Raw genomic sequence first — 25332 nt, forward strand, 5'->3', positions numbered from 1 at the left:
TAATTATCTCATAGTACGAGATTCGGATGATGTTCCCGCTTATTTCTATTGAAAATATACTCTTTAAGGATTTTAAACATATAAGTTTAATCCCTTAATTATTTTTCTACAATTTTTTATGATTTTCCAAAGTCAGAACAGGGGAACCTGAAATCATTCTGACCTTGTCTCACAAAAGTTATTTTATCTCATGATTTACATTTCCATTGCTTACATAATTTATTTTATAAGAAACTAGACTCAATAAGCTTTAATTTCATATTTTATTCATCCTCTAATTCGATTTATACAATTTTTGGTGATTTTTAAAAGTTAAACTACTGCTGCTGTCCAAAACAGTTTTAGTGCAAAATGTTGATTTCCATTTTACCCCAAGTTTCACAATTCATACAATTCAGTCCTTGCTCAATTAGCCCATCAATTAAGAAAATTTTCTCAATTAATACTTTTTCTAGACATTATAAGTTATTTCATAACTATTGAAATTCAAAATTTCCACATAAAACTCTAACTTCAAACTCTTTTACAATTTAGGTCCCAAACATTCAATTTCTATTCAATTCTTTCAATAAAATCAGCATATAAACAATTTAAAGCTCTAATTCTATGTCAAATCATCATATACTTCCAGCACATATTTATAGAAACTTTCAATTTCTTTCATAGAATCAAGAACTAATGAATTCAACAAATGGACCTAGTTGTAAAAGTCACAAAACACAAAATTTCAAGAATTAGTCAAGAATTGAACTTACTTGCAGTAAAAATATGAAAAACCAGCTTAAGGAACTCTTCCATGGTGTTTTTGCTGATGAGAATGCAGAAAATAAAGAGAAATCTAGATAATTCCACTTTAGTCCTAGCTTTATTAAGTAAATTTTGCAATATTCTAATTTTGCCCTTATTTTCTTGGTGATTTCATGCTCTTGTCGTCCAGCCCAAATAGACCTTGGGTCTATTTGCCTTTTAAACCCTCTTTCTTTTATCATTTAAGCTATTTAATCATTTCTCACAATTTTACATTTGATACAATTTAGTCCTTTTTGTTCAATTAGCTATCAATACTTTAAAATTTCTTGACGAAACTTTAATACTAGCTTATTAACACTTCATAAATTTTATAAAAATATTTATGGCTCGATTTAAAATTCCCGAGATCTCGATACCTAGTTTTCAATTCTAATTATTTTAATATATATATATTTTGTACATTTTACTATTTCAAAATTTTTCCTAACTTTACATTTAACTTATACTCACTAAATTATTAATATTTCCTACTCACTTGTCGGATTTAGTGATCTCAAATCACTGTTCCGACACCACTGAAAATTAGGATGTTACAACTCCCCCCCTTTAGAGATTTTCGTCCCCGAAAATCTTGCCAGAAGAAGTTACTTTCAACACTCATAAAACACCTTTACTAACTTCTCAGAATCATAATTTTATTTAACCTCGAATATCTTTTTCCATTCACCTTTGAACTCTAGAACACAATGTTGGAACATACTGTCAAAATTCTAAATTACCCTATCAGGGATACATATACTCAGCTGATCTGTCAAATGAAAACTCTGTACCTTCAGTTTATCTATCAAATGAAAACTCTGTACCTACTGAAATGATCATACAGATCTTTCTTTGTCAAATGAATAACCATAAACTAAATAACATTTTCCTTTCCGATGTTAATGACAATCCCAATTCGAAATCTATAGTCATTCTATCTCATAACACACTAGTATTATCATTGACTGCAATAATCCTAAATGTTCTTAATGTTAGCCTTACTTGCTAACAAATAGACATCTGAACATGAACTCAAAGATATTATGTAATGCTCGTGCAATCACTAGTACATCTAACTCACAAGAAGATAATAAAAATCTTGATAATTTCTCAAAGAAAGCCAGAAGAAAAACACGCCATCGACTCGGACTTCCATCATAACAGAGATAATATATTTCCCGCATGTATAAAACAAAATCATAATCAGTAGAAACATAAGAATAGTCTCACATAAATTTTTACCATTAACTTCATTTCCAACATATTAAAATAGAATTCCAAGAAGATGAAGTAATGACGATCATAAACTGACCAGACCAATAGGGCTTTCGTCTAACATCATAATTAACAAGCATTCTCAAAACATCAGAACTCCACCAGAGACTGAACAACCACACACATATCTCTGAGGATAAAAGAATATATAGAATACCCAGAAAAGATGATCATATTCGTTTCAACTGTAACTATCACACACAGACATCTTTACTACTCAATTATCATTTTTTTTATTTTTTTATTTTTTTATTTTTTTATAAATTTTCATTATAAAATACTACATTGGTAAGAGGGTGAGGTCGTAAAATCTCTAACTGAGTTCTCATAAATACACACATATAACTTAGCGTTTATCATCAACATCATATCATCACAATTACATAATTCACTTCAAACAAATTGACATATATGATTATGTTACAAGAACTTTTCAATTATCCATTTCAAACTAGTGTACTTAAACATACATTCCATGAATTTTGAGTAAATTTACTGATAGCATTTACTTAACCAAACAAGTCAGACACATAATATCATATGAATGCCACACAAACATAGATAAGTTTATCACAATATAAACTTTCATTTCATTCACGTTTCATCATTTCTCAACTTGTGATTATCTCATTTCGTACATTGTCACATACATATCATGAACTTCTATTCTTACATTTCTAAGTTCCTTCTCATCATAAACACATTTCAAATATCTCAATATCACTAACTCATACTTCTCTTACCATATACATAATTTAAATTTAACGTTTAATAATAAATAATTTGAATTATAGCAATACAATCGTACATTGAGTATGTTTGCACTCAGTGGTATTACAATAATTCAAATTATAAATACTATAATAAATAATAGACATCAAACATGTAACAATATAAGTCATATGTGTTAATTATGCTTTAATTTCATATCTCGGCAATAGTCTTTCATCAAATGGCATCATATATCATCTATATTATCTTTAATCAATTCATGAACCTTTGGTTCAAGCTTTCAATCTCATATCTCTATTTCAATTCACAATTCACATTTCTTTTCATAATTCCACTTTTTCACACTTTCAATAGTTTAATCGATCAAATTCATTCGATTTTCTCATTTCATTTACTCAACCCTATTAAGATAACTCGGACTCAGACGGATACACGGATCCAACCAAACACACCAGTAAGGCACATTGTGCCTAAAGCAGTACATAGTACCGATCGAATCTGCACATAAGTGCCTGAAATGACACACGAGGTGCCTGCTGCGACACACAAGGTGCCTAAAATACGACACATAAAGTGCTTGATCAGTAAAGCCGACAAATCCCGTACACTTCTAGTTCCTATGGCATGCCAATTATATCCGACTAGTCCGACAAGTTAATAGGAAATTCAATTCTCATTTCAATTTCACTTAATATTCATATTTACCCCTATTAACAAGACTCGGACTTTGGCGGATACACGGATTCCATCCAAACACACCAAAATGTCCAACCAAAACACACCAAGATAATCCTCCAAAACACACCAAGATTATATAATCCTCCCAAACACACCGAATAATATAATCCATCCAAAACACACCGAATAGCACAAAGTGCCTCTTGGATAAATCCAAGGATATAAACATCAACATATCCAAATCTCATCTCCAAATCCTTCTCAAAATCCTATGGCATGCCAACTATATCCGACTCATCCCCATGACAGTTAATAGGGTATTCAATTCACTTTTCAATTTCCAATCAATACACATTTCAATTAATCACATATTCATATCAATTTCATCACATTCCCAATCAATAAAATTTTCAAGTATAACATATATCCAAAATTCTATTTCCACATCAATCACATATATCCATACAAATTTAATTCAATATTGATACTTACCTTAAAATTTTACTTACTATACACATAAATTTAATATAACATAATCTACTTTTGCTCACATATTTGAGTATCGCTTTCAACATTATCGTAATTAGCTCGGTTGGGGAAGTATCTCTATCTTTAAGTAAAATAAATCTCATTAGAGCTGGAAGATATTAAATTATCTTATCACAAGTTATATAATGGCATGTATTTTTAGACTTCACATATGCTACGTTCGGTCCGAGAACCGACTAAATCTTGGCTCTGATACCAATAAATGTAACGCCCCTAACCCAAATCTGTTACCGGAATAGAGTTACAGAGCATTACCGGAGTTACCGATTCATTTATCAGATATTTCATTAATCCGATATCTTTTCTTTTCCACGTTCAAGTCTCTTATTCAAGTCATCTGGATCTTTATAAAGAAATTTGATCGTCGTTTTCATTTATTTCATGTTATAATACATTCAACTAATACTCTAAACAAAATTATCATTTTACCCCTAAACTTTTAATTAATGACGATTTCATCCTTAGGTTAAAATAAAATAAAATAATTGCAACTTAATCCTTATTTCCAGTCGTTATTCTCACACAAATTGATAACAACCTATGAATTCTATAAAATGTCAGAATTTTCCATAATTTCAACACTTTTCAATTTAATCCTTAAAACATGTTTTTCCTTGATCTTGAGCTAAATTAATAATTTCATTCAATTTTGTAATTTAAATAATAAAATAATCCATTTCATGCAAATTGGTCATTTCTAATATTTTTTACAAAATTGCCGATAAAATTTTACTTTTATTTAATTTAGTCCATGAGCCTAAAACATACAAATTAGCCATGCTAGCTGAATATTCATACATATTTTCCTCCTCCTCCTCTCCATTCCACTTCCTTAATTTATATAACATGCAACAAGTAACATTATCAATAATTTCACTATTTACTTATGTATATTAAAAATGTCCATTTGCATCATAGTCACTAAATTATTTATATCTTAAGATAAAGAACTCGAAATTAAGATCCGCTAATTTTCCCTGAAACTAGACTTACTTATCTTATTACCATAAAATTTTTAGATTTGGTTTAGCCAATAAGTACAGTTTATTCTTTAAAGTTTCCCTGCTCGTCATTCGACAGATTCAGACCCTTCTTCACTAAGAATTAATTATCTCATAGTACGAGATTCGGATGATGTTCCCGCTTATTTCTATTGAAAATATACTCTTTAAGGATTTTAAACATATAAATTTAATCCATTAATTATTTTTCTCCAATTTTTATGATTTTCCAAAGTCGTAACAGGGAACTGAAATCATTCGACCTTGTCTCACAAAAGTTATTTTATCTCATGATTTACATTTCCATTGCTTACATAATTTATTTTATAAAAACTAGATTCAATAAGCTTTAATTTAATATTTTATTAATCCTCTAATTCGATTTATACAATTTTTGTGATTTTTAAAAGTTAAACCATCGTCATTGGCTAAAAGCAGCTTTTAGTGCAAAATGTTGATTTCCATTTTACCCCAAGTTTCACAATTCATACAATTCAATCCTTGCTCAATTAGCCCATCAATTAAGAAAATTTTCTCAATTAATACTTTTTCTAGACATTATAAGTTATTTCATAACTATTGAAATTCAAAATTTCCACATAAAACTCTAACTTCAAACTCTTTTACAATTTAGGTCCCAAACATTCACTTTCTATTCAATTCTTTCAATAAAATCAGCATATAAACAATTTAAAGCTCTAATTCTATGTCAAATCATCATATACTTCCAGCACATATTCATAGAAACTTTCAATTTCTTTCATAGAATCAAGAACTAATGAATTCAACAAATAGACCTAGTTGTAAAAGTCACAAAAACACAAAAATTTCAAGAATTAGTCAAGAATTGAACTTACTTGCAGTAAAAATATGAAAAACCAGCTTAAGGGAACTCTTCCATGGTGTTTTTGCTGATGAGAATGCAGAAAAATAAAGAGAAATCTAGATAATTCCACTTTAGTCCTAGCTTTATTAAGTAAATTTTGCAATATTCTAATTTTGCCCTTATTTTCTTGGTGATTTATGCTCTTGCCGTCCAGCCCAAATAGACCTTGGGTCTATTTGTCTTTTAAACCCTCTTTCTTTTATCATTTAAGCTATTTAATCATTTCTCACAATTTTACATTTGATACAATTGAGTCCTTTTGTTCAATTAGCTATCAAGATTTTAAAATTTCTTGTGAAACTTTAATACTAACTTATTAACACTTCATAAATATTTATAAAAATATTTATGGCTCGATTTAAAATTCTCGAGATCTCGATACCTAGTTTTCAATTCTAATTATTTTAATATATATATATATATATATATTTTGTACATTTCACTATTTCAAAATTTTTCCTAACTTCACATTTAACTTATACTCACTAAATTATTAATATTTCCTACTCATTTGTCGGATTTAGTGATCTCGAATCACTGTTCCGACACCACTGAAAATTAGGCTGTTACACTAACAGTGTTCACCGGAACCGCTCGAACTGGTTCCTCCATCCTAGCTCTCTTAACAATCCGATTTGCAGCACCAGTCGGTCCAGTATCTCTCTTGAACCAGTTTCGATCCCTGTCGCGGTTCTGTCGTTCGACTTAATTTACCTCTTCGGCTATCTTAGCCTTTTCTACTAGTGCAGCAAAATCGCGCTCTCTCTGCGGAGCTATGAGCACCCTTAGCTCATCCCTGAGGCCATCCTCAAAGCGAACACTGCGTTCATATTCGGTAGAGACAATACCACTAGCATACCGGCTCAATCGCAGAAACTCTGCCTCATATTCAGCAACGGTCTTACCACCACAGGTCGTTCAGAATTCCTTCCTTCACAAGATCCACATAGCTAGCTTCGACATACTTCGCCTTCAAGGACTACTTAAACAACTCCCAAGTTACCCTCTCAGCTGGGGTACCCTCTCTCACAGTGATCCACCACTGATATGCCTCGTCCCGCAGTAAGGACACCGCCCCTTTTAACTTTTGTTCCACTGAGCAGTCCAGATCCTCCATAATCCGCTCCGTGGCTTCCAGCCAGTACTCAGCCACATTTGAGGCTACTCCAGATATACCCCTAAAAACTTCCGCTCTGTTGGCCCGGAGTCGCTCAGAAATGGACCCCCTATTCATGGGCCCGATATTAGCTCCGGCCACCCTTTCCAAAACTCTTAGCATGGCCTGAGACAGAGCGTCATCCCCCGTGGCCCGATCATACGGCCCATTCTCATCCACTGGTGGTGGTCGTGCTACCCCAGCGGGTATGTGCTCAGAAGACAAAGATCCAGCTTGAGTACTACCTCGACCTCGACCACGGCCTCTTCCCCGAGTAGCTCTCGTACTCATATCGATTTATCTGATTACAAATTTTATACAGTTAGTTTACTGTTTCCACTGTTTATTACAAAATATCTTATGAACAGATAAGGTTTCAGAGTTGTTCTTGCGTAACCACAGTTTAGCTACTGTCTCAGTTTCCTAGGGCTTAGTTTACCCTACAGTCTCAGTTTTGTAGCCTTTATGTTATAGTATCTATAGTACTATCGCTAAGGCTTAGTACTAACTACAATACAGTTCAGTATGTAAAACAGAAAGGTACTTACAGCCTTGGTGCCGGGGATTCAGTGTGCCACCTCATCAGGTTTCAGATAAACTCAAAAGATTTAGGCTTTTTGAAATCCATTTTTCAAACATTTGAAAAAAAAAACAAGTTCGAAGATTATCCCCTTTTAAACAGAAATTTTATTTTCAAAAGTCAAGTTTTTCTGAAAATACCCTTTTTGGCATAAAGTTTTGAAAACCCTTTTTGGACCCGATCCACAGACGAGTTATTGCAACTGCGCTCTGATACCACTAAATGTAGCACCCCAAACCCGGCCCAGACGTTATGGCCGAATCCGACATGCCACATTGAAATTAAAAAAAAACCCATGTTCCCTTTTTGGTGTTTTTAAAACCGACTTTTGTTAAGCTAACCAAGTGAATGGAAGTTGGGCACCAGGTAAGTATCCATAACAGAGGAGGTGAGCCATGAAGGCTGCTTAAGTACCAAGCTCTTCGATTGGATCCAATCCTAGACATGCCCACATCCATTGCTACACTTGGTTATAACGGATTGAAACTTCTTTGAGTGGTTATCTTTGATAAATCGAATATTCGTGACGTCGTGTTATTTTAAAAACAAGTATCATTTTGAAATCGCGCCCTAAGTCTAGCCCATTTGAATTATTATCCACCAGAATAAAGTTATTAAAAATTATATAATCCTAGAAAATCAAATAAGAAAATAAAGTTAAAATGGCCTTATTACAACCCAAAAATTAAATAGTAAATAAAAATAACTTAAGGAAACCAGTCTCTTTTCAAACCCAAAAGCGTTCACCATGGCCACTCTGAATCCCCTTCGGCTCTAAGACACCCACATCAAGGCCCACCTGCAAGGTTAAAGAAGGGGTGAGTTTGGAAACTCATGTGTAAGGAAAACCCATTCAAAGCCCAGGTCAGCTCAAGACTATCGGGCCTAAACCCATTCAGATAACAGTAATACTAGGCCAGAGCCCTTTTCAGATTAGATTAAACTAGGCCTTAGCCCCTTATTCAGATAATAGTATAGCCCATAGGCCCATTTCAAAATACATGCAACATCAATAAACATATGCAAGCCCATTTGGGGAGTCTACTTAACCCACCAACCGCTACGCTCCACCTGTACCAACCCTACACTCCATGTGGGGAATAGCTCAACCCACCCAAATTTACGGTCCTGATTTAAAACTTTGTTGCTCAGTTATCGAAGAATTGAGGCAAAGCCTCCAGTACGTGGACAAGCCACTTTCAGTACTTCCTCCATCAATATCCCAGTCCCATGCATTAAATAATAACAACATGGCATGTAGTAAATAACAACAGTCCAACATGCATTTAGGTCAATTTACTCCTAGGGGTATTTCGGTACTTTATCTCCTAGGGGTAAAACTGTAAATTTTCCACTTTTTAAAGGTATTTCAGTAATTTATCTATTTTAGGGTTTTTCATGCATATTCTTACCTTTCACGTACTAACAGAATCACTTACCGAGGGTTCTTACCGAATTGGGCCCGTTGGCCCATTATTCTAATTTTGGCCCATTAAGCCCAAAAATATCGAGGGCACAGAAATCATGCACTTTGCAGTCCAAACATTGCAGCTTACCAAAAACATTAATCGATTTACCACACGAGCATTCGACACTCGCAAATCTACAAAATACTGGGTTGCCAAAGATTTTGGCTTTTCAGCTTTTGCCGATCTAGACTAAGAAAGGGTGTCAGTTACACACCTGTTTTATGACGATTCGTTGACGAGATCCACGCTCGAACTACCTACAATTATATTACTACCACGTTAATCTACTACCGAAACGAACTACATAATAACTCCTTACCTTATTTGGCCATAACACCTTAGGCACTAGCAATCCTACCTTTGCCGAAGTTTGCGACTAGACTTAGATCCCGTTGCTCCACTTGTCCAACCCCTTGATCAGCAGCCTCTAGATCATATTATTATCAAGACAAAATAATTATCACAACCCCTTAGGGCTACAAGTCCAAGTCGACAGCCTCCCTAACCTTTAGGGGTTTCTATTTTTCTAAAATACGAAATAAAGACTAGATTGAAAAGACTTACCACCAGTTCCTTCGGTTAATGATCGCAATTAATTTCTACTCAATTTTGATGCCAATCTAAGCCCTCAAAAGATAACAAAAGTCGAGCCTTCAGTGATCTCACGATTCGTCCAAGTCCCTAAGAAAGTGGGGTTTTCGGCTTTTGTTGAAGCTGTGTAAAGAAAGATGAAGTAGGAGGGTTTTGCTATGGTCCTATCGACAGAACCTTGAGGTTTAGAGAACTAGAGAATTGGTCAAGAATGATGGAAAAGATAATAAAATTGGCTAGGAGAAATCGGCATAGAAAAAAGTATAGTTTTCGGGATTTTGACTTTTTTTATGGCAATGGCTGTGAAGGTTTTAGAAACGTCTGAAGAAAAGATGGAGACCCACTAACCTGATTAAATCTACGCCAAGTAGACAGAACACCAAAATTTAAAATTTTCCAACACTCATAGAATTCCCGAAAATTAGGGCGTTACAGATAGGTGCGCTTGCCTTAAGTCGAATTTTTAGTTAGTTTAACGACCATCATAACCCTTGCTTTAATATTCCAGGATATTAATTCAGGTTTTGATGTGCTTATTTAGTGGAGTAAAAGTCCCTGTTTAAGAGTATATTCTTCATAATTAAGCGGAGTTGCATGCAATCCTAAATATAGGGCGACATAAATCTGCCGGATTACAGTCAAATTTAATAAGGGAATCCATAGATCGAGTTAATGCGACAATAGGGGTTTTAATTAGAAAGAGATTTCGATTAATCAACCTAGAGTCAGTTGTTTTTAGTCTCGAGAGAGATAATAACATAAACTAGGGATTTTTACGGATTAAGTCAAGTGAATAAATCGTCTAATTCAGAAGTAATAAGTGAAGTCTAGGTGGATTCTTCCTTGGGTATTATCTTCTCCATCGGTTTTCCAAAAGTATTCTTCAACTTTCATCTCTGTCGCGTTCTTAGTTAATTAGATAATTAATTTTAGTTAGAAAACCTCCTTTAATTCTTAAGCTAGATAATAAAAAGATAGTAATTACTAGTACTTTTAGTCCTCGTGGATACGATATTTCCGGCCTCACCATAACTATACTACTGTTCGATAAGTGCGCTTGCCTTAGTCAAATTTTTAGTTAGTTTCACGACCATCAATAATACCTTAAACTACCTCACAAATCAGTGTAATTTGAAGATATGACTCAACTTAATTTATTACACCAATAAAATCTTTTAACCTCTTTAAGTATTTTTCCGTAAAACCCCTTTATAATATATCTCAAACACTTATGTATGATGACATCATGGACTAACTAAAATACGACAAAGGCAAGCGCACCTATTGAATGGTAGTATAGCTATGGTGAGTCAGGAATATCATATCCACGGAGACTAAAAGTACTAGTAATTACTATCTTTTTATTATCTAGCCGAATAAATTGAAGGGATTTATTTTAACCCAATCTTAACTAATCTAATTACTAAGACAAAACAGAGAATAAAGTAGGAAAATATTTAAAGAAAACTAATGAGAGAGACAATACCTAGGAAAGAATCCACCTAGACTTCACTTATTATTCTAAATCTGAACTAAACGATTTATTCACTTTTCTTGATCCGTAGAAATCCCTAACTTATGTTAATATCTCTTTCGAGAATAAAAACAACTGATTCTTGGTTGATTAGTTGAAATCTCTTTCTAATTAAAACCCACATTGTCGCATTAACTCGAACTATAGATTCCCCTACTAGATTTGACTTTAATCTAGTATATTTATGTCGTCCTATTTCTAGGATTGCATGCAACTCCACTCAAATATGCCAGATCTACTCTTAAACAGAGGCTTTTGCTCCACTGAATAAGCACATCGATCATGAATTAATATCCTGAAAACATTAAAACATGAAATAAGAACACATAATTGAGATCAAGAACAAATATTTATCATGTAATTTAGAAAAATTAAATAATAAGATTCATCTTAGGTTTCATCTTCCGTAGGTATCTAGGGAATTTAGTTCATACTTTGGAAGGAAAACATCTCAAAATTAGGAAAACAACAAAACACAAAAAAACCCAAAAACTTCGAGAGAAATTGAATGGAGATATTCAGTTTTGAAGGATATCCTGCTTCTAAGTTGAATCTGTTGGCGTTCTTCAAGTCTTTTCTTCGTTCAGCTCTGCATGCTCTCTTAGGTCCTCTTCTAGTATGTATTTATAAACTTTAGAAAGCTCAAAAACACTAAAAATTGGCTTTTTCCGCGTATTAAGGAAACAGGGTTCGAAATCGACATGGGCTGGCACATGGGCGTGTGGCCAGCCCGTGTAGGAAAAGGCTTGGCCATGTGGATCCTTAAAATAGCCCGTTTTGTCTGATTTTGGCCCGTTTTTAGCTCCTCTTGTTCCCCTATGCTCTCTTAAGTATAAAACATGAAATTAATGGATTAGGAGTATCAAATTCACTAAATTAAATAATAAATCATCCAAAAATACGCCAAGCATGGGATTAAAACATGTTACTTTTATGGTTTATCAAATATCCCCACACTTAAGCATTTGATTGTCCTTAAACAAAATCCTCAACTCACAATTAAAATTAAACTTTTTCAATTCATAATTCTCATTAATAATGTTTTGTCATAATTCACAAATAATCATACATTGATAATTCAACTAAAAGAGCACTAAAGATTCAAACAATCCAAGTCACACATTTTAAAAGTATGAAAATATATGTATTTCCCCTTATCTAAGTAATTACCTTCAATATAAAACTTGACAAGAATTGACATCCTCACTCAAGATTTACTCAAATAACTCAAGGTGTTTAAGGTTAAAAAATAAGCACTCAAAAGTCAAATGTGAAAAGTCATCACATGGGCTTGCATGAAACTCAAATCTCCACCACTATAAAATGAGATGATACACAAATCAAAAGGTTTTTAAAGGGTTATAATGGGGCTTGGGTTGAAGGTATGGATAAAGGTTGAAAAAAAAGGTTTGAGTCGAGATTGAACTAATAAATTACCTAACTAGAAAAATAACTAATGTTGAATAATTATATTCAAGGTCAATTGACATAGAACTACGAAATAATCAATAAATAAAAATGTAAATGAATATAAATATTTTTTCATCATTTTTTTATATCAAAGACAATAAGAGATAATTTAACAACTGAATAAAAGAACATAGTTAGACAATTAACCAAATCACATCTCGACAAAAAAGGGAGTCAATAAAATAGGAAAAATTCTCAATGAATCAAAAAGAATGAGTTATGAGTTAAAATTAAGGGTATATTAAGAAACGGTTTATTAGGCTTAAAGTGGTTCACTATAAAATTCTAGTGAAAGAGAGGTAAGTACACTTGTGATTTGATATACTGAGATGATAAAGTGAGCAAGAAAAGTGTATGCTCTAAAGGCTCAAAATCTCACAAAAATTATGGTTTGTGATATCAAACTTGCAAATTTCAAACTTCAAGGTAATACCTCAATTTAGGGAAACAACCTAGCAATTTTTAATTCTAAAAATAGACTCATTAAGCTTGATTCTCTGATGCCTTAAATTTTAAACAATCAATGCAAAATTACCTATGAATTTAATCTAAAACATATCAATAAAAATCACAAATTGATAAGAATTCATTCTAATAGTAACATGAGAAAATTACTGGAACACAAGACATAATTCAGGGATTTCCTAATGATCATAGAAATAACCTCTCCACACTTAAGATATACATTGTCCTCAATGTAAAAAAATAGATAAACACAGTAGAAACAAAAAATATCATAAGAGAGGAAGAGAATTGAAACTGCCCTGAATATTGGATGAAATGCCCAGAATAGTGAAAAGTGGAATTGTAGATAAATATAGATGTAGGACATGATTCCGAGCAATTGATAAGAAAATAAACACAATGCTGAAGAAGATTAAAGGGTTACTCGATTATAAACAACCATAATAATTAAAAATATAGTTCAAAATATAAAATCAAAATAAGTCTAAAAAATAACCATAAACATAAAAATAGAAATAAAACTAAAACTAAAACTAAAACTAAAAATAAAAATAAAATAAAATAAAATAAAAATAAGTGATAAATGGACTCAATAGTCCTCATTGTCAGATGCATCAGCATCGTGAGTTGTCAGCGCTGGAGGAGTAATATGGAAATGCTGACAAATCTGCTACAATGTCGTGTCAATACTGTCGAACCTCTGAATGCAGTACTGACGAAAGCTAGTGAACTCCTTAGTGGATACTCTTCGAAAGCTAGCAACCGAATGAACAGGTCGGTGACTCAAAGGTGGAGGCTGTGGTGGGTCCTCGTGATAAGGAGGAACATCATCAGTAAAGTCCTCGGGTTCATTTCAGAATGAATCAATCTGTACTGAGGAAGATCTACTCCACGACTCCGCTCGATCATCCTCATATGTATCATGCTCGAGATGCCCTGTGGGGACATCTGGCTGACAAGTGTGAGTGTAGAGAACTGCTCCAGTGTGTCGAGGAGACCGAAGTGTCAAGCGAGGCGAGTTACGTAAGGGCCGAGATAGATGAGGCCCTTCCTATGGCGGTCAGTCTGATGGCAAAAGGCTAGAGCGATGAAGTATGCCAAATCAAATATATGCCCGTGCGCCATGCTCCATAAGAATAAGCGTTGTAACACTCCCTAACCCTTATCCGTCTCCGGAACAGGATTACGGGGCATTACCAGTCAGTACAGTTCATTTACGGTTATTAATTAAAATAATTATTTACACTTATCACAAATTTAACAAATTATCAAATAATTCTAATTTATACCAATTAAGCCAAATCCTATTATATGCCATTACCAAACCTAATTCAAAATATTTCATCAATACATTGACAATTCAAAATACACACACGTAAAATATCCTAGGTACATGCCATTACCAACTATTAACACGCTTTACCTCATTGAATTCGGGATCGGCCTGGAATGTTGATTCCACGTTCTAACTTTAACTTAACCTATATAGCTTTCCATGATTTATTCACAAGTCATTTAAACAATAATATTATTCACTTTTATCCAATATCATTCAGTAACGATCAATTGTTTAGTAACAGTCGATTATTTAGTAACAGTCATTTATTCAGTAACAGTTGTAATAGCCCAAATTTGACTGGGCCTTAAAACCAAAATAGAAACACAAAAAATAAATAAATAAATGTTTGTTTATTTAAACAGTCCATGTTACAAAGCCCAAACCGTAGGCCCAAAACCAAACAATTCAACTAAGCCTGTTTACACCCTTGACCCAAACAACCATACCCACTATACCCTACGCCAAATATACTAAACTAGCCCAATATTTAATTGGCCCAATTAGCCTAACTTATTTTCAGCAGCAGAGAAACCCTAGCTAAGGTTCGCGCCGCAATCACCCTAAGGGTTGCGCCTCTTCAACTCCCGTTGTTTGTTTGCCCTCCATCAGCAGTAACTCTACCTCCGTGATTAGCGCGAATCCACACTAGCACGGTCACTACGGATTCCTCGATGATACTGTAAGAAAAGGAAACAAACAAGAGATACGAAAAAAAGCAAAGCGAAATGGCAAGAAAATCACAATATATCACCAAAGATACAGAAGACATAGAATGGAAAGAAATCTTAGATTTCTTTCCCGAATATGTAAGGGACCAAGGCTATAAAGCCTTTCCTTTCACTTGTAAAAGTTACGTTTTGAAAAATACACATAAAGAAGCAATAAAAAATACAGAGGTTTAATACGAAAATAGCAGATTCAAAGGTTTTACTATTTTTATTCTCTATTATTTTCTTTCTTTTTATTATATACATACATGTATTTTAATACAACAAACGATCCAGAAACATATTTTAAAAAAGCAAAGAGAAAAGCAGTTCATTTTTAGTTGTAATACAGGAAAATACTTTTAAAAATAAAGAGGAGAAATTATACCTGTGATTTGCCTAGAAAGGGGAGAAATTTAAAACCTCCGACCACCGTGTACGATGGCGCGTGAGGAGCGTGAACGGTGGTCATTGGCCGTTGTTGGAACTCAGGCTAGAGGACGGAGAGGGGGTTTCAGAGTTTTTTATTTTTTTTAAAAAAAAGGGTGTTAGAAATGAATTTTAAAATCAAAATTTAACTTATATAGGGCCTAAGATCCGACCCGATCCGACCCGGAGGGTCCACGTGTTTTAAGAAAATGGGATAATTGTCCCTTTAGTCCTTTCGTCTTTTATCTGTCAAATTAAGTTTATTGCAATTTTTAATTTTTGCCCATTATTTTTATTTTGATTTCTATATGATCCCTGACCTTTTTTTAAACATAGAATTAAAGCGCTGACGTTTTGGGAATAGGGTATTTTGCCCAATGAGTCCCTTTCGTTTTTCGCGCGTTTCAATTAGAACCTTAATCCAATGTTATTTCTTTTAAATTTGCCTGTAATTTTATTGCATTTCAAATCTAACCCTATATATTTATCATTATTATTATTATTATATATATATTTTACATTGTTATTTGTTTTATTTTTTTAACCTTATTTTTATGTTATATAATTAATTTATTAATTATTATGCATTATTTTCATAAATTATTATTATTTTACATTATTATTTATATATTATTATATTATATATTTATTAATTATATTATATATTATTTATATATATATATACCTTTATATTATACATTATAATTATATTATATATTATTATGTCATTTTTATATTATTATCCATTTTATCTATATATTATTATCATTAAAGGTTTTAAACTTGTATTATATATTTATTTTTATTTATATGTTAATAATTATTTTATTTATATTCTATTATTATACATTTTGAAGATATTATAATATTATAATTTGTATAATACGTAGATTTCATTATTAATTATTCATTTTAAACTTATATTTATATATTATAATTATTTCATTATAAATATAAATACTTTTACATATTTCATATTCTATACATTATTTTACTAAACCAATATCTTTTATATTTTTTATGTAATTATTATTCTTATAATTATTTTTTATTATATTATTAAATATCACATTTTATTATTTGTTTGTATTATACACATATTTTTTAAACTTTTGTTTTTATTATTATTATACAATATTTATTTTTACTTTAGTATTAATGTATTTTTGTTATGTTATATGTTATGTAATATCTTAGACTTTTATATTTTATTTTCAAATGCATATTATTTTTTATGTACATTGATATATTGAATATCATGCATCATTTATGTGATTAAATATATGTTGAATTATATGTTTAGGATTTTACCTATTTCTTTTTAATATGTATTCCGCTTTTATGTATATTTTTCTTATTTAAAAATTGTCATGTTTTATTTCTTATATATGTTTATTAGTGTATGATATTTATGTCGTTATGCTCTTACTTTCCTATCATTGTAACATGTTATCTCATATGTTATATTAATATGTACCTTCATGCAATGATTTAAAAAATGAGACTTCAAACTTTTCAAAAAATAAAAATAAAAAGGCAATGCTCGGTGTTTGGAAGCTTCGAGAAAAGTAGTGCCCTAACTTATTGGGTTGCGACTTTTCTCGTTGAGTTCGAATAGTCAAGTACCATTCTAAGTTTTTAAGATTTTCAAAATACAAGCAACTGTCTTAGAATTTCAAAGCGTTGTGTCCTAACTTATTGGATGTGACGATTTGACGTTTCGAGATAGGGATTTCCAAAAGGTTAACTTAGTGTCAATGTTTTGATACGAGTGAACCCAAATTTTCAGAATCAAAGTATTTTAAAGAGGATTACATCTTAAATTTCTTTAAATTTCCGACATTAAAGACATTTGATAATCAATTAGGTACCAATTTTTTTTGGGCGTTACGAGGGTGCTAATCCTTCCTCGTACGTAACTGACTCCCGAACCCGTTCTTTTATTTCGTGGACCAGAACTAATGATTTTAAAACAAAATGTTTTAAAGGTGATCCAATCACACCTAAAAAGATTGGTGGCGACTCCAATTTTCGTTTTTTTAAAATTGATTCCCATTTTACAAAACTCGATTTAAAAATGGTCTCGACAGCTTGGCGCTCCACTGGGGACTAATAAGAGAGTCAAGCCATATAATTGATTACCTTTTGTCTTAATGTCGAAAATTTGAAAAATTTTAAAATTCAATCCTCTTTGCATTACATGTGTTTGTATTATTGCATTTGTTATATATTCTGATACACATTGCATTTGCATGACCGTTGTGGTCACACCCTTAAGTGAGAGTGAGAAACTACGCCTTCGTGAGGTTTTCGCCTCCGTGCAGGATAGTGGATCACTTTCGGGATACATCCGTACCTATGGTTTCGTGAGATTTTCATCTCCGTGTAGCCATAGGGAAATGTATTCCCCTGAACTGAACTCGATTCAAATGAGCCTATAATGGGTGAGGATCGAGGAATCTGCTGGTTCAGGTACCTCAACTTTAGAACTAAAACCTCATATAGAAAAACCGTAAGAGCTCAACCTAGTTAGAATTATACTTTAGATATTACCCTTATAAATTATGGTTGAGATTTATTGATATCATGTGATACTAACTATTTCTTTTCTTTTGTTCGCATGTCATTTTGCATTTACAAAGGTATCGATTCACGGTCAGTTTCTAAGTTAGGAAGTTTTATTTTGGAGAACGGACTTCTTGATAGAGTGGAGGGTAATGCTAACGTCCATAGATGGTCTGAGCAAACTCAATTAGAAAAGGGGGACAGTATAACTATGGGATATGTGTCGGAGCTATCAGATTATACTCGTATTAGTGTCACAGAGAATAATCTCCAAGAGCTTAAGGAAATTTGGGATCAGTGGGGCAAAGAGACCAAGCAGTTATTCTATGGTAATTATGGAGACTTACCTTACTTACTTGATGTTTAGATAGACGAGCACTTATTCCGAGTCCTTGCTCAGTTTTGGAACCCAGCGTACAATTGCTTCACTTTTGGGGAAGTAGACATGGTACCTACTGTGGAGGAGTGCATGGCCTTGCTCCGTTGTCCCAGATTTCAGAATGATAGGATCTATTCTCGAGCTGCTTCTGTCCCTACCTTTTGGAAGAAATTGATGATTATTACGGGGATGAGCGAGCAGTGGGCCACGACCCGAATTAAAGAAAAGGGTGAGTGTAAGTGCATTTCGTGGGACACTTTGAAAGATTTGATTCTGACACACCCTGATGAGACGAAGAAGGTAGATGTTTTTGCCTTGAGTTTGTATGGATTGATGGTTTTCCCTAGGGCTTTGGGATATGTGGATGAGGCAACCACGGATCTTTTTCATCGACTCAGTAAAAATGTCACTTCTGTCCCTGCAATTTTGGCGGAAACATTAAGATCTTTAGGTGCTTGTAGGAGGGCTGGTGCTGGCAGGTTTATAGGGTGTGCTCAGTTGCTTTTGGCTTGGTTCTACAGTCATTTTCATTTAATAGATAGGGTGGTTTGTCGGGTTTTCTTTAAGGACTATTCACCGTTGAAAGATATAGCAGCTTCAACTAGGAGAGTTGATGTTCCAGAAGAGAATTGGATAGCGCTACTTCAGAACCTTCAGTCGAAAGATGTCGAGTGGAGGGCTCCGTAGATGATGCCTGGTGAGGTTCTTTATCGATGCGGCAGTTTTGATTGGGTACCCTTACTGGGAATTTAGGGTGCCATTAGTTATGCTCCTTTGCTCATGCTGAGGCAGCATGGATTGAGACAGTTTGTACCAGCGACTCAGGGGTTGGCTTAAAGTGAGTTCGTATATAGAGGAGCCGATTACAAGAGAAAGGTTAGTGAAGTTTCTAATGCTTGGAAAAAGACTTGTCGGTTGAAAGGAGTAGCTATTAGTCCTGCAACCACACCGGAATACATTGAATGAAGAGGCAGAAGGGTTAACGATAATATCCCTAAGCCAAGTGTGGAAGAAGCTCGACCGATGGAAGAATATCTGCAAGTAAGGCCCTCAGAGTCAGAAATTATGAAATAGGAGTTCGAGAGAAAGAACTTGGAGTTCGAGAAGAGGATAGCAAAGCTCAAAGAGAGAAAGATGTACTTGAGTTTGGACGTCGATGTTCAAAAGATGGAGCTCGAGAAAGAGAGAAAAGAAAATAGGAAGATTGAGGAAGATCGAGATGATCTAAAGGAACATTACAAAAGGGCACAATTATCCTTAAGAAGGGCGAGAGTAGGAGGATCTTCAGATCAGTTGCAGAAGGAGGTCTAAGAGGAAAAGGCTAGGGCCGAATATTGGGAGAGGAAGTTCCAAGAGATGCAGGTACAGAATTTGGCATTAGAAGAAGAAAATAAAGGGTTGAAGACTAGGGTAACTGAGCTTGGAAGATCCCTACATTGGCACCAAAACCATAACTCTACGATCGAGTTAAAGGAGCTAAAAAGCAAAGTTGAGGATTTGAAAATGGTATTGTATGACGATGAACTTTGGGTTGAGCAGCTCGAGGCGCAAGAGGACTATTTGAAGGGAGAGCTTCATCAGGCTAGGGGACAGGTCAGAGAAAGGGATCATGTCATTGGTGAGGCCATAGCCCAGATTTGAGAGGTCGCCGAACATGTGCAAGACTTAGCAATTCGAGCTGATGTATTGAGTCTGATGTATTCATCATCGTACGATGTAGGACGAGAGTTAGCCCTTTTATTAGATAGAGTTAAAGCTTTGGGCCTTAGGGCAAAAGCGTATTTGTAATCCTCTTATATGTAAAGATATTCTTTTTCTAAATAAAATTTTCTAAATGAAGTTGAACCAGAATCGATATCCTTTTTGCATTCATGCATTTGCATCTCATAGTATTTCATCATATCATTTGCATGCAAAGTTATAGAAAGACCCTAATTAGTTAAAGTTTACTTTAAATGGTAGAAAAGAAAATCTAGAAATCACACATCCTTACGGCACTCGTACTAAAACTAAGAGCATGGATCAAAGGTTCGAGCAATTACAAAAAGACATGCAAGAACAGTTGGCCAAAATGCAGAATGAAATGAGGGAGCAGATGCTAGAGGCTCAGAGAAACATGATGGCTGAAATGGCTCAGCTGCTAAGAACCACTGATAAAGGAAAAGCTCTCATGGCGACCACTGAAGAAGAGAATGAAGGTCCTCCTCTGGGTTTTACTTTGCCTCATGTGCCCTTGCAAACTGAGGCACCTCCTAGAAGACCAGCTGTCACGGTGAGGCCTCAACATGGGCCAGTGGATGCTGGAATCCCCGTAAATTTCCCATCTGGGTTGGGAAATAATTTGGGTGATAGCTCGATCAACCCTATTACTCCTGATTTGGATTTAATGGAGAAGGAAAGAATGGCCACTGAATCCTCGAAACAATTGGAAGATCGTTGCAGGTGGTTAGAGGAGAAGTTTAGGGTTTTGGAAGGCGCTGGCAATCATCATGGGATTGATGCCAAAGACTTAAGTTTGGTTCCAGATTTGGTGCTTCCTCATAAATTTAAGATGCGAGAGTTTGAAAAGTACAACGGGACTACTTTCCCAGAGGCACACATAACAATGTTTTGTAAAAGAATGACTGGTTACGTGAATAACGATCAACTATTGATCTATTGTTTTCAGGACAGCCTAGTGGGAGCAGCGGCTAGGTGGTACAATTAGTTGAGCCGTGCAAGAATCAATTCATGGAGAGATTTCGCACAAGCTTTCATGCTGCAGTATAACCATGTGACTGATATGACGCCAGATAGGATCACACTTCAAAACATGAAGAAAAATCCTAATGAAAGTTTTAGGCAATATGCACAACGATGGAGGGAGGTGGCAATGCAAGTACAACCACCATTGTTGGAAAAAGGAAACCACCATGTTATTTATTAATACTTTGAAGGCACCGTTCATTACTCATATGATTGGAAGCACCAAGAAAAGTTTCGTGGATATAGTTATGGCAGGTGAGATGATTGAGAATGCTGTGAGGGGTGGTAAAATCGAAGGGGAAGTGGCTAAAAGATCGGCCCTAAGGAGAAAAGACAATAAGGTGAACAACATGAACAGTTTCAACTCTAGGGCAATCACAGTTGGACAACCTAAAGCAGCTACGGGTGAGCAACAAAGTACTCAAAGACAGGAATCGGGTACAAGACAGAATTCGAAGATGATGCAAGTCACTCCTATCCCTGTGACATATCGTGAGTTTTATCAAAGCTTATACGATGCACATGCCATTGCTCCGTTTCACTTAAAATCACTGCAGCCACCGTACCCCAAATGGTATGATGCAAATGCTAAATGCGAATATCACGAGGGAATATCGGGGCATTCAATTGAAAATTACACTGGGTTCAAGAAGGTCATGGAAAGGCTCATCAAAATGGGGGTTGTGAAATTTGATAGTACCCCTAATACTAAAAATTCGTTACCGGATCATGGCAATCAAGGAGTGAATGCCATTGATGAAACAAAGAAAGGAAAAGTCAAGGAAGATATTGCTGAGGTGAAGACACCTATGAAAGTAATATGGGAGGAGATGGTGAAGAGAGGTATGCTGACCTCTAGAAAAGGAAGAGAAAGAATAGAGAACCATTGTGAATTCCATGGAGAGGCGGGTCATATGATCCAAAATCGTGAAGAATTCAAGGCCATGGTACAAGGCCATATGGTTAACAAAGAACTACAGGTTTCTGAGGGTAGTTCTTGTGAAGGACAAATATGTGTGCTGGGGAATGAACGACAAAGAACCAGCCAACCAAGAATTATTATTTTCTTTCCAGGGAATAATGAGGTGGGGTTGCAAACTGGGCCCAAAATAGTCATTCATAAACCCAATCCTTTCCCTTACAAGGATGACAGGAGGGTGCCATGGAGCTATGACTGCAATATAACAATACCTGAGGTGAAGAGTATAGCTAGCGTGGCCAGGGGCACACAAAATGAAGGTTCCCATACACGAAGTGGGAAACGTTATGACGGGGGGAATATCAGAGTGGAGCCTGGAAAGACGAAAAATGCCGAGGCTGAAAAGGAAAAGGTGACTAAAGTACCCATCAATGAGCCGGTAAAGGAGGAAGAAGCTAAAGATTTTTTAAAATTCCTGAAACATAGCGAGTATGGTGTGGTAGAGCAGTTGCGCAAGCAGCCGGCATGTATATCAGTATTAGCCCTACTCTTGAGTTCTGAGGTGCATCGAGATGCGTTGTTAAAAGTGCTTAATGAAACATATGTCACCCATGACATATCCATTAACAAGCTGGACCGGTTAGTAAACAATATCAGTGTTGACAATTTCATCTATTTTAATGATGATGAAATTCCACCTGGGGGCATAGGGTCAACCAAAGCCCTACACATCACTACTCGGTGCAAAGGATACACACTTCCAAGTGTACTCGTGGATAATGGGTTTGCTTTTAACGTCCTGCCGCTATTCACCTTGAACAGATTACCCATTAACAGTTCACATATGAAAACATGTCATAACGTGGTAAAAGCCTTCGATGGAACTGAAAGGAAAGTAATGGGACAAATTGACATCCCTCTGGAGATTGGGTCAAATACGTATGAAGTTGATTTTCTAGTGATGGATATCAAGCCCTCCTACAATTGTTTATTGGGGAGACCATGGATACACTCGGCAGGAGCGGTGCTCTCTTCATTGCACTAAAAATTGAAGTTAGTGACAGATGGACGCTTAATAACCATCAACACGGAAGAGGATATCATAGCAACAGTCACCAGCAAGGCCCCTATGTTGAGGCCAATGAAGAGGCTATCGAGTGTTCTTTTCGCTTTTTAGAAATCATTAATGCCACCTTCATTTTGGAAGGAAGCGAGGTGCCGGTACCCAAAATGTCTAGAGCCACGAGGATGGCCCTGCAAATGATGATAGGGAAAGGAGCATTGCCGGGAAAAGGGCTAGGAAGACAGTTGCAAAGAGGGGTTCAAATCCCAAAACTGATTGAGAAGAAGGACCGCTTTGGCTTGGGCTTCAAGCCAGACCACAAGCACAAGAGGCAGGAAATAGAGAAGCGCTAAACAAGAAGAAATGCACGTTTGAATGGAAAAGAAGTGGAGTGGGAACCGATGACATTCCCACCTATATCCAAATCCTTTAGGTCAGGAGGATTGCTGATAGAGGAAAGTCATCAAGTTAATGCTGTACATAATGAAGGATCGGAACAAGGAAACCTTGAGGGCATTCGCCCTTACGAATTGGGGAGTTTTCTGAATAATTAGAGCGCGGAGGACCTTCCTGTAGTCTTTAGAAACTTTTCAGAGTAATTCTCGAAACATGTTTGTTACTCTAGGGCCTAGGAGTAGTAAGATTTTGTTTGTGAAAAAGGTCTATGTTCATCTATAATTATTTAAATAAAACATAACTTTTATCAATTTAAACGAGTATTGTTTCATTTTTATCGACCAATATTCCTTTAAATTCTGGCAATTCTTCTTCTTTTATTCATAGCACATAAACAATCATTCTTAGATTCATTTATTCTTTGTATATTCTTTCATACCCCTACAGATCCATAGATATCAATGATATGAATGCTGATACTGCAGCTCCTAATTTCTCTGGCGAGCAAAACATGTGTTTAGAGGAACCTCAGGATTTTGAAGATGTTAAGATTGTGACATTTCTCTCGATCTGTTAAGAATGGTAAAGCAAGAGGAGAAACAAATCATGCCACATGAGAAAGAGGCAATAGAGAATATAACCCTAGAGGAAGGGAAAGAGTTGAAAATCGGAACCCTAATTAGCGAGGATACAAGACATGGTCTGGTTGAGTTACTTCGAGAGTTCAAAGATATTTTCGCCTGTTCATATCAGGATATGCCCGGATTGAGTACCGACATTGTGGTACATTGACTTTCGATAAGACAGGATTGTAAGCCAGTCCAACAGAAGTTGCGAAGAATGAGGCCAGATATCGTTTTGAAAATAAAGGATGAAGTCAAGAAGCAGTTCGATGCAGAATTCTTGCAAGAAGTGAAGTACTCTGAATGGGTAGCTAACATTGTACCTGTTTCTAAGAAGGATGGGAAATTACGAATGTGTGTTGATTACAGAGATTTGAACAAAGCAAGCCCAAAGGATAATTTTCCTTTACCACACATTGACACTTTAGTGGACAACACAGCAGGATATTCGTTGTTCTCCTTCATGGATGGTTTCTTAGGATACAATCAGATAAAGATGCATCCAGAGGACATGGATAAAACCACCTTCATAACCTTATGGGGTACTTTTTGCTACAAAGTAATGCCGTTTAGATTAAAGAACGCAGGGGCAACGTACCAAAGGGCCATGGTGAACTTGTTCCACGATATGATGCATAAGGATATTGAGGTATATGTTGATGATATGATTGCCAAGTCACGTACAGAAAAAGAACATATTGAGGTTTTGAGAAGATTGTTCTTGAGGTTGAGAAAATTTCAGTTGAGCATGTCCAGGCCATGTGGGTTACATGGCCATATTGCTAGGCCGTGTAACTCGCTATCGCACACCTGTTACGCCACACGACTAAGGACACGCCAGTGTGTCCAGGCCATGTAGGTCAAAAACCTGCATTTTTAATTAGTCAATTTTAGATAAATACCATGAAATGAAAATAAGGAAATTAGCGGTGTTAACACTCGGGTTGCCTCCCAAGAAGTGCTTATTTAAAGTTTAAGCTAGACTTACTTGT

General features: G+C 35.0%; 1 protein-coding gene across 1 annotated transcript; it reads left to right on the top strand.

The window, feature by feature from the left end:
• The first annotated feature begins 20764 nt into the window (after positions 1 to 20764).
• On the top strand, positions 20765 to 24294 carry LOC128283826 (uncharacterized). The gene is made up of 3 exons (XM_053021221.1): positions 20765 to 20866; positions 21531 to 22834; positions 24165 to 24294. Exons 1-3 carry the CDS (start codon positions 20765 to 20767, stop codon positions 24292 to 24294), a joined length of 1536 nt encoding a protein of 511 aa, XP_052877181.1.
• The last annotated feature ends 1038 nt before the right edge of the window (positions 24295 to 25332 follow it).

Source organism: Gossypium arboreum, chromosome 11 (genome assembly GCF_025698485.1).
Source record: "Gossypium arboreum isolate Shixiya-1 chromosome 11, ASM2569848v2, whole genome shotgun sequence".
Classification (NCBI taxonomy): domain Eukaryota; kingdom Viridiplantae; phylum Streptophyta; class Magnoliopsida; order Malvales; family Malvaceae; genus Gossypium; species Gossypium arboreum.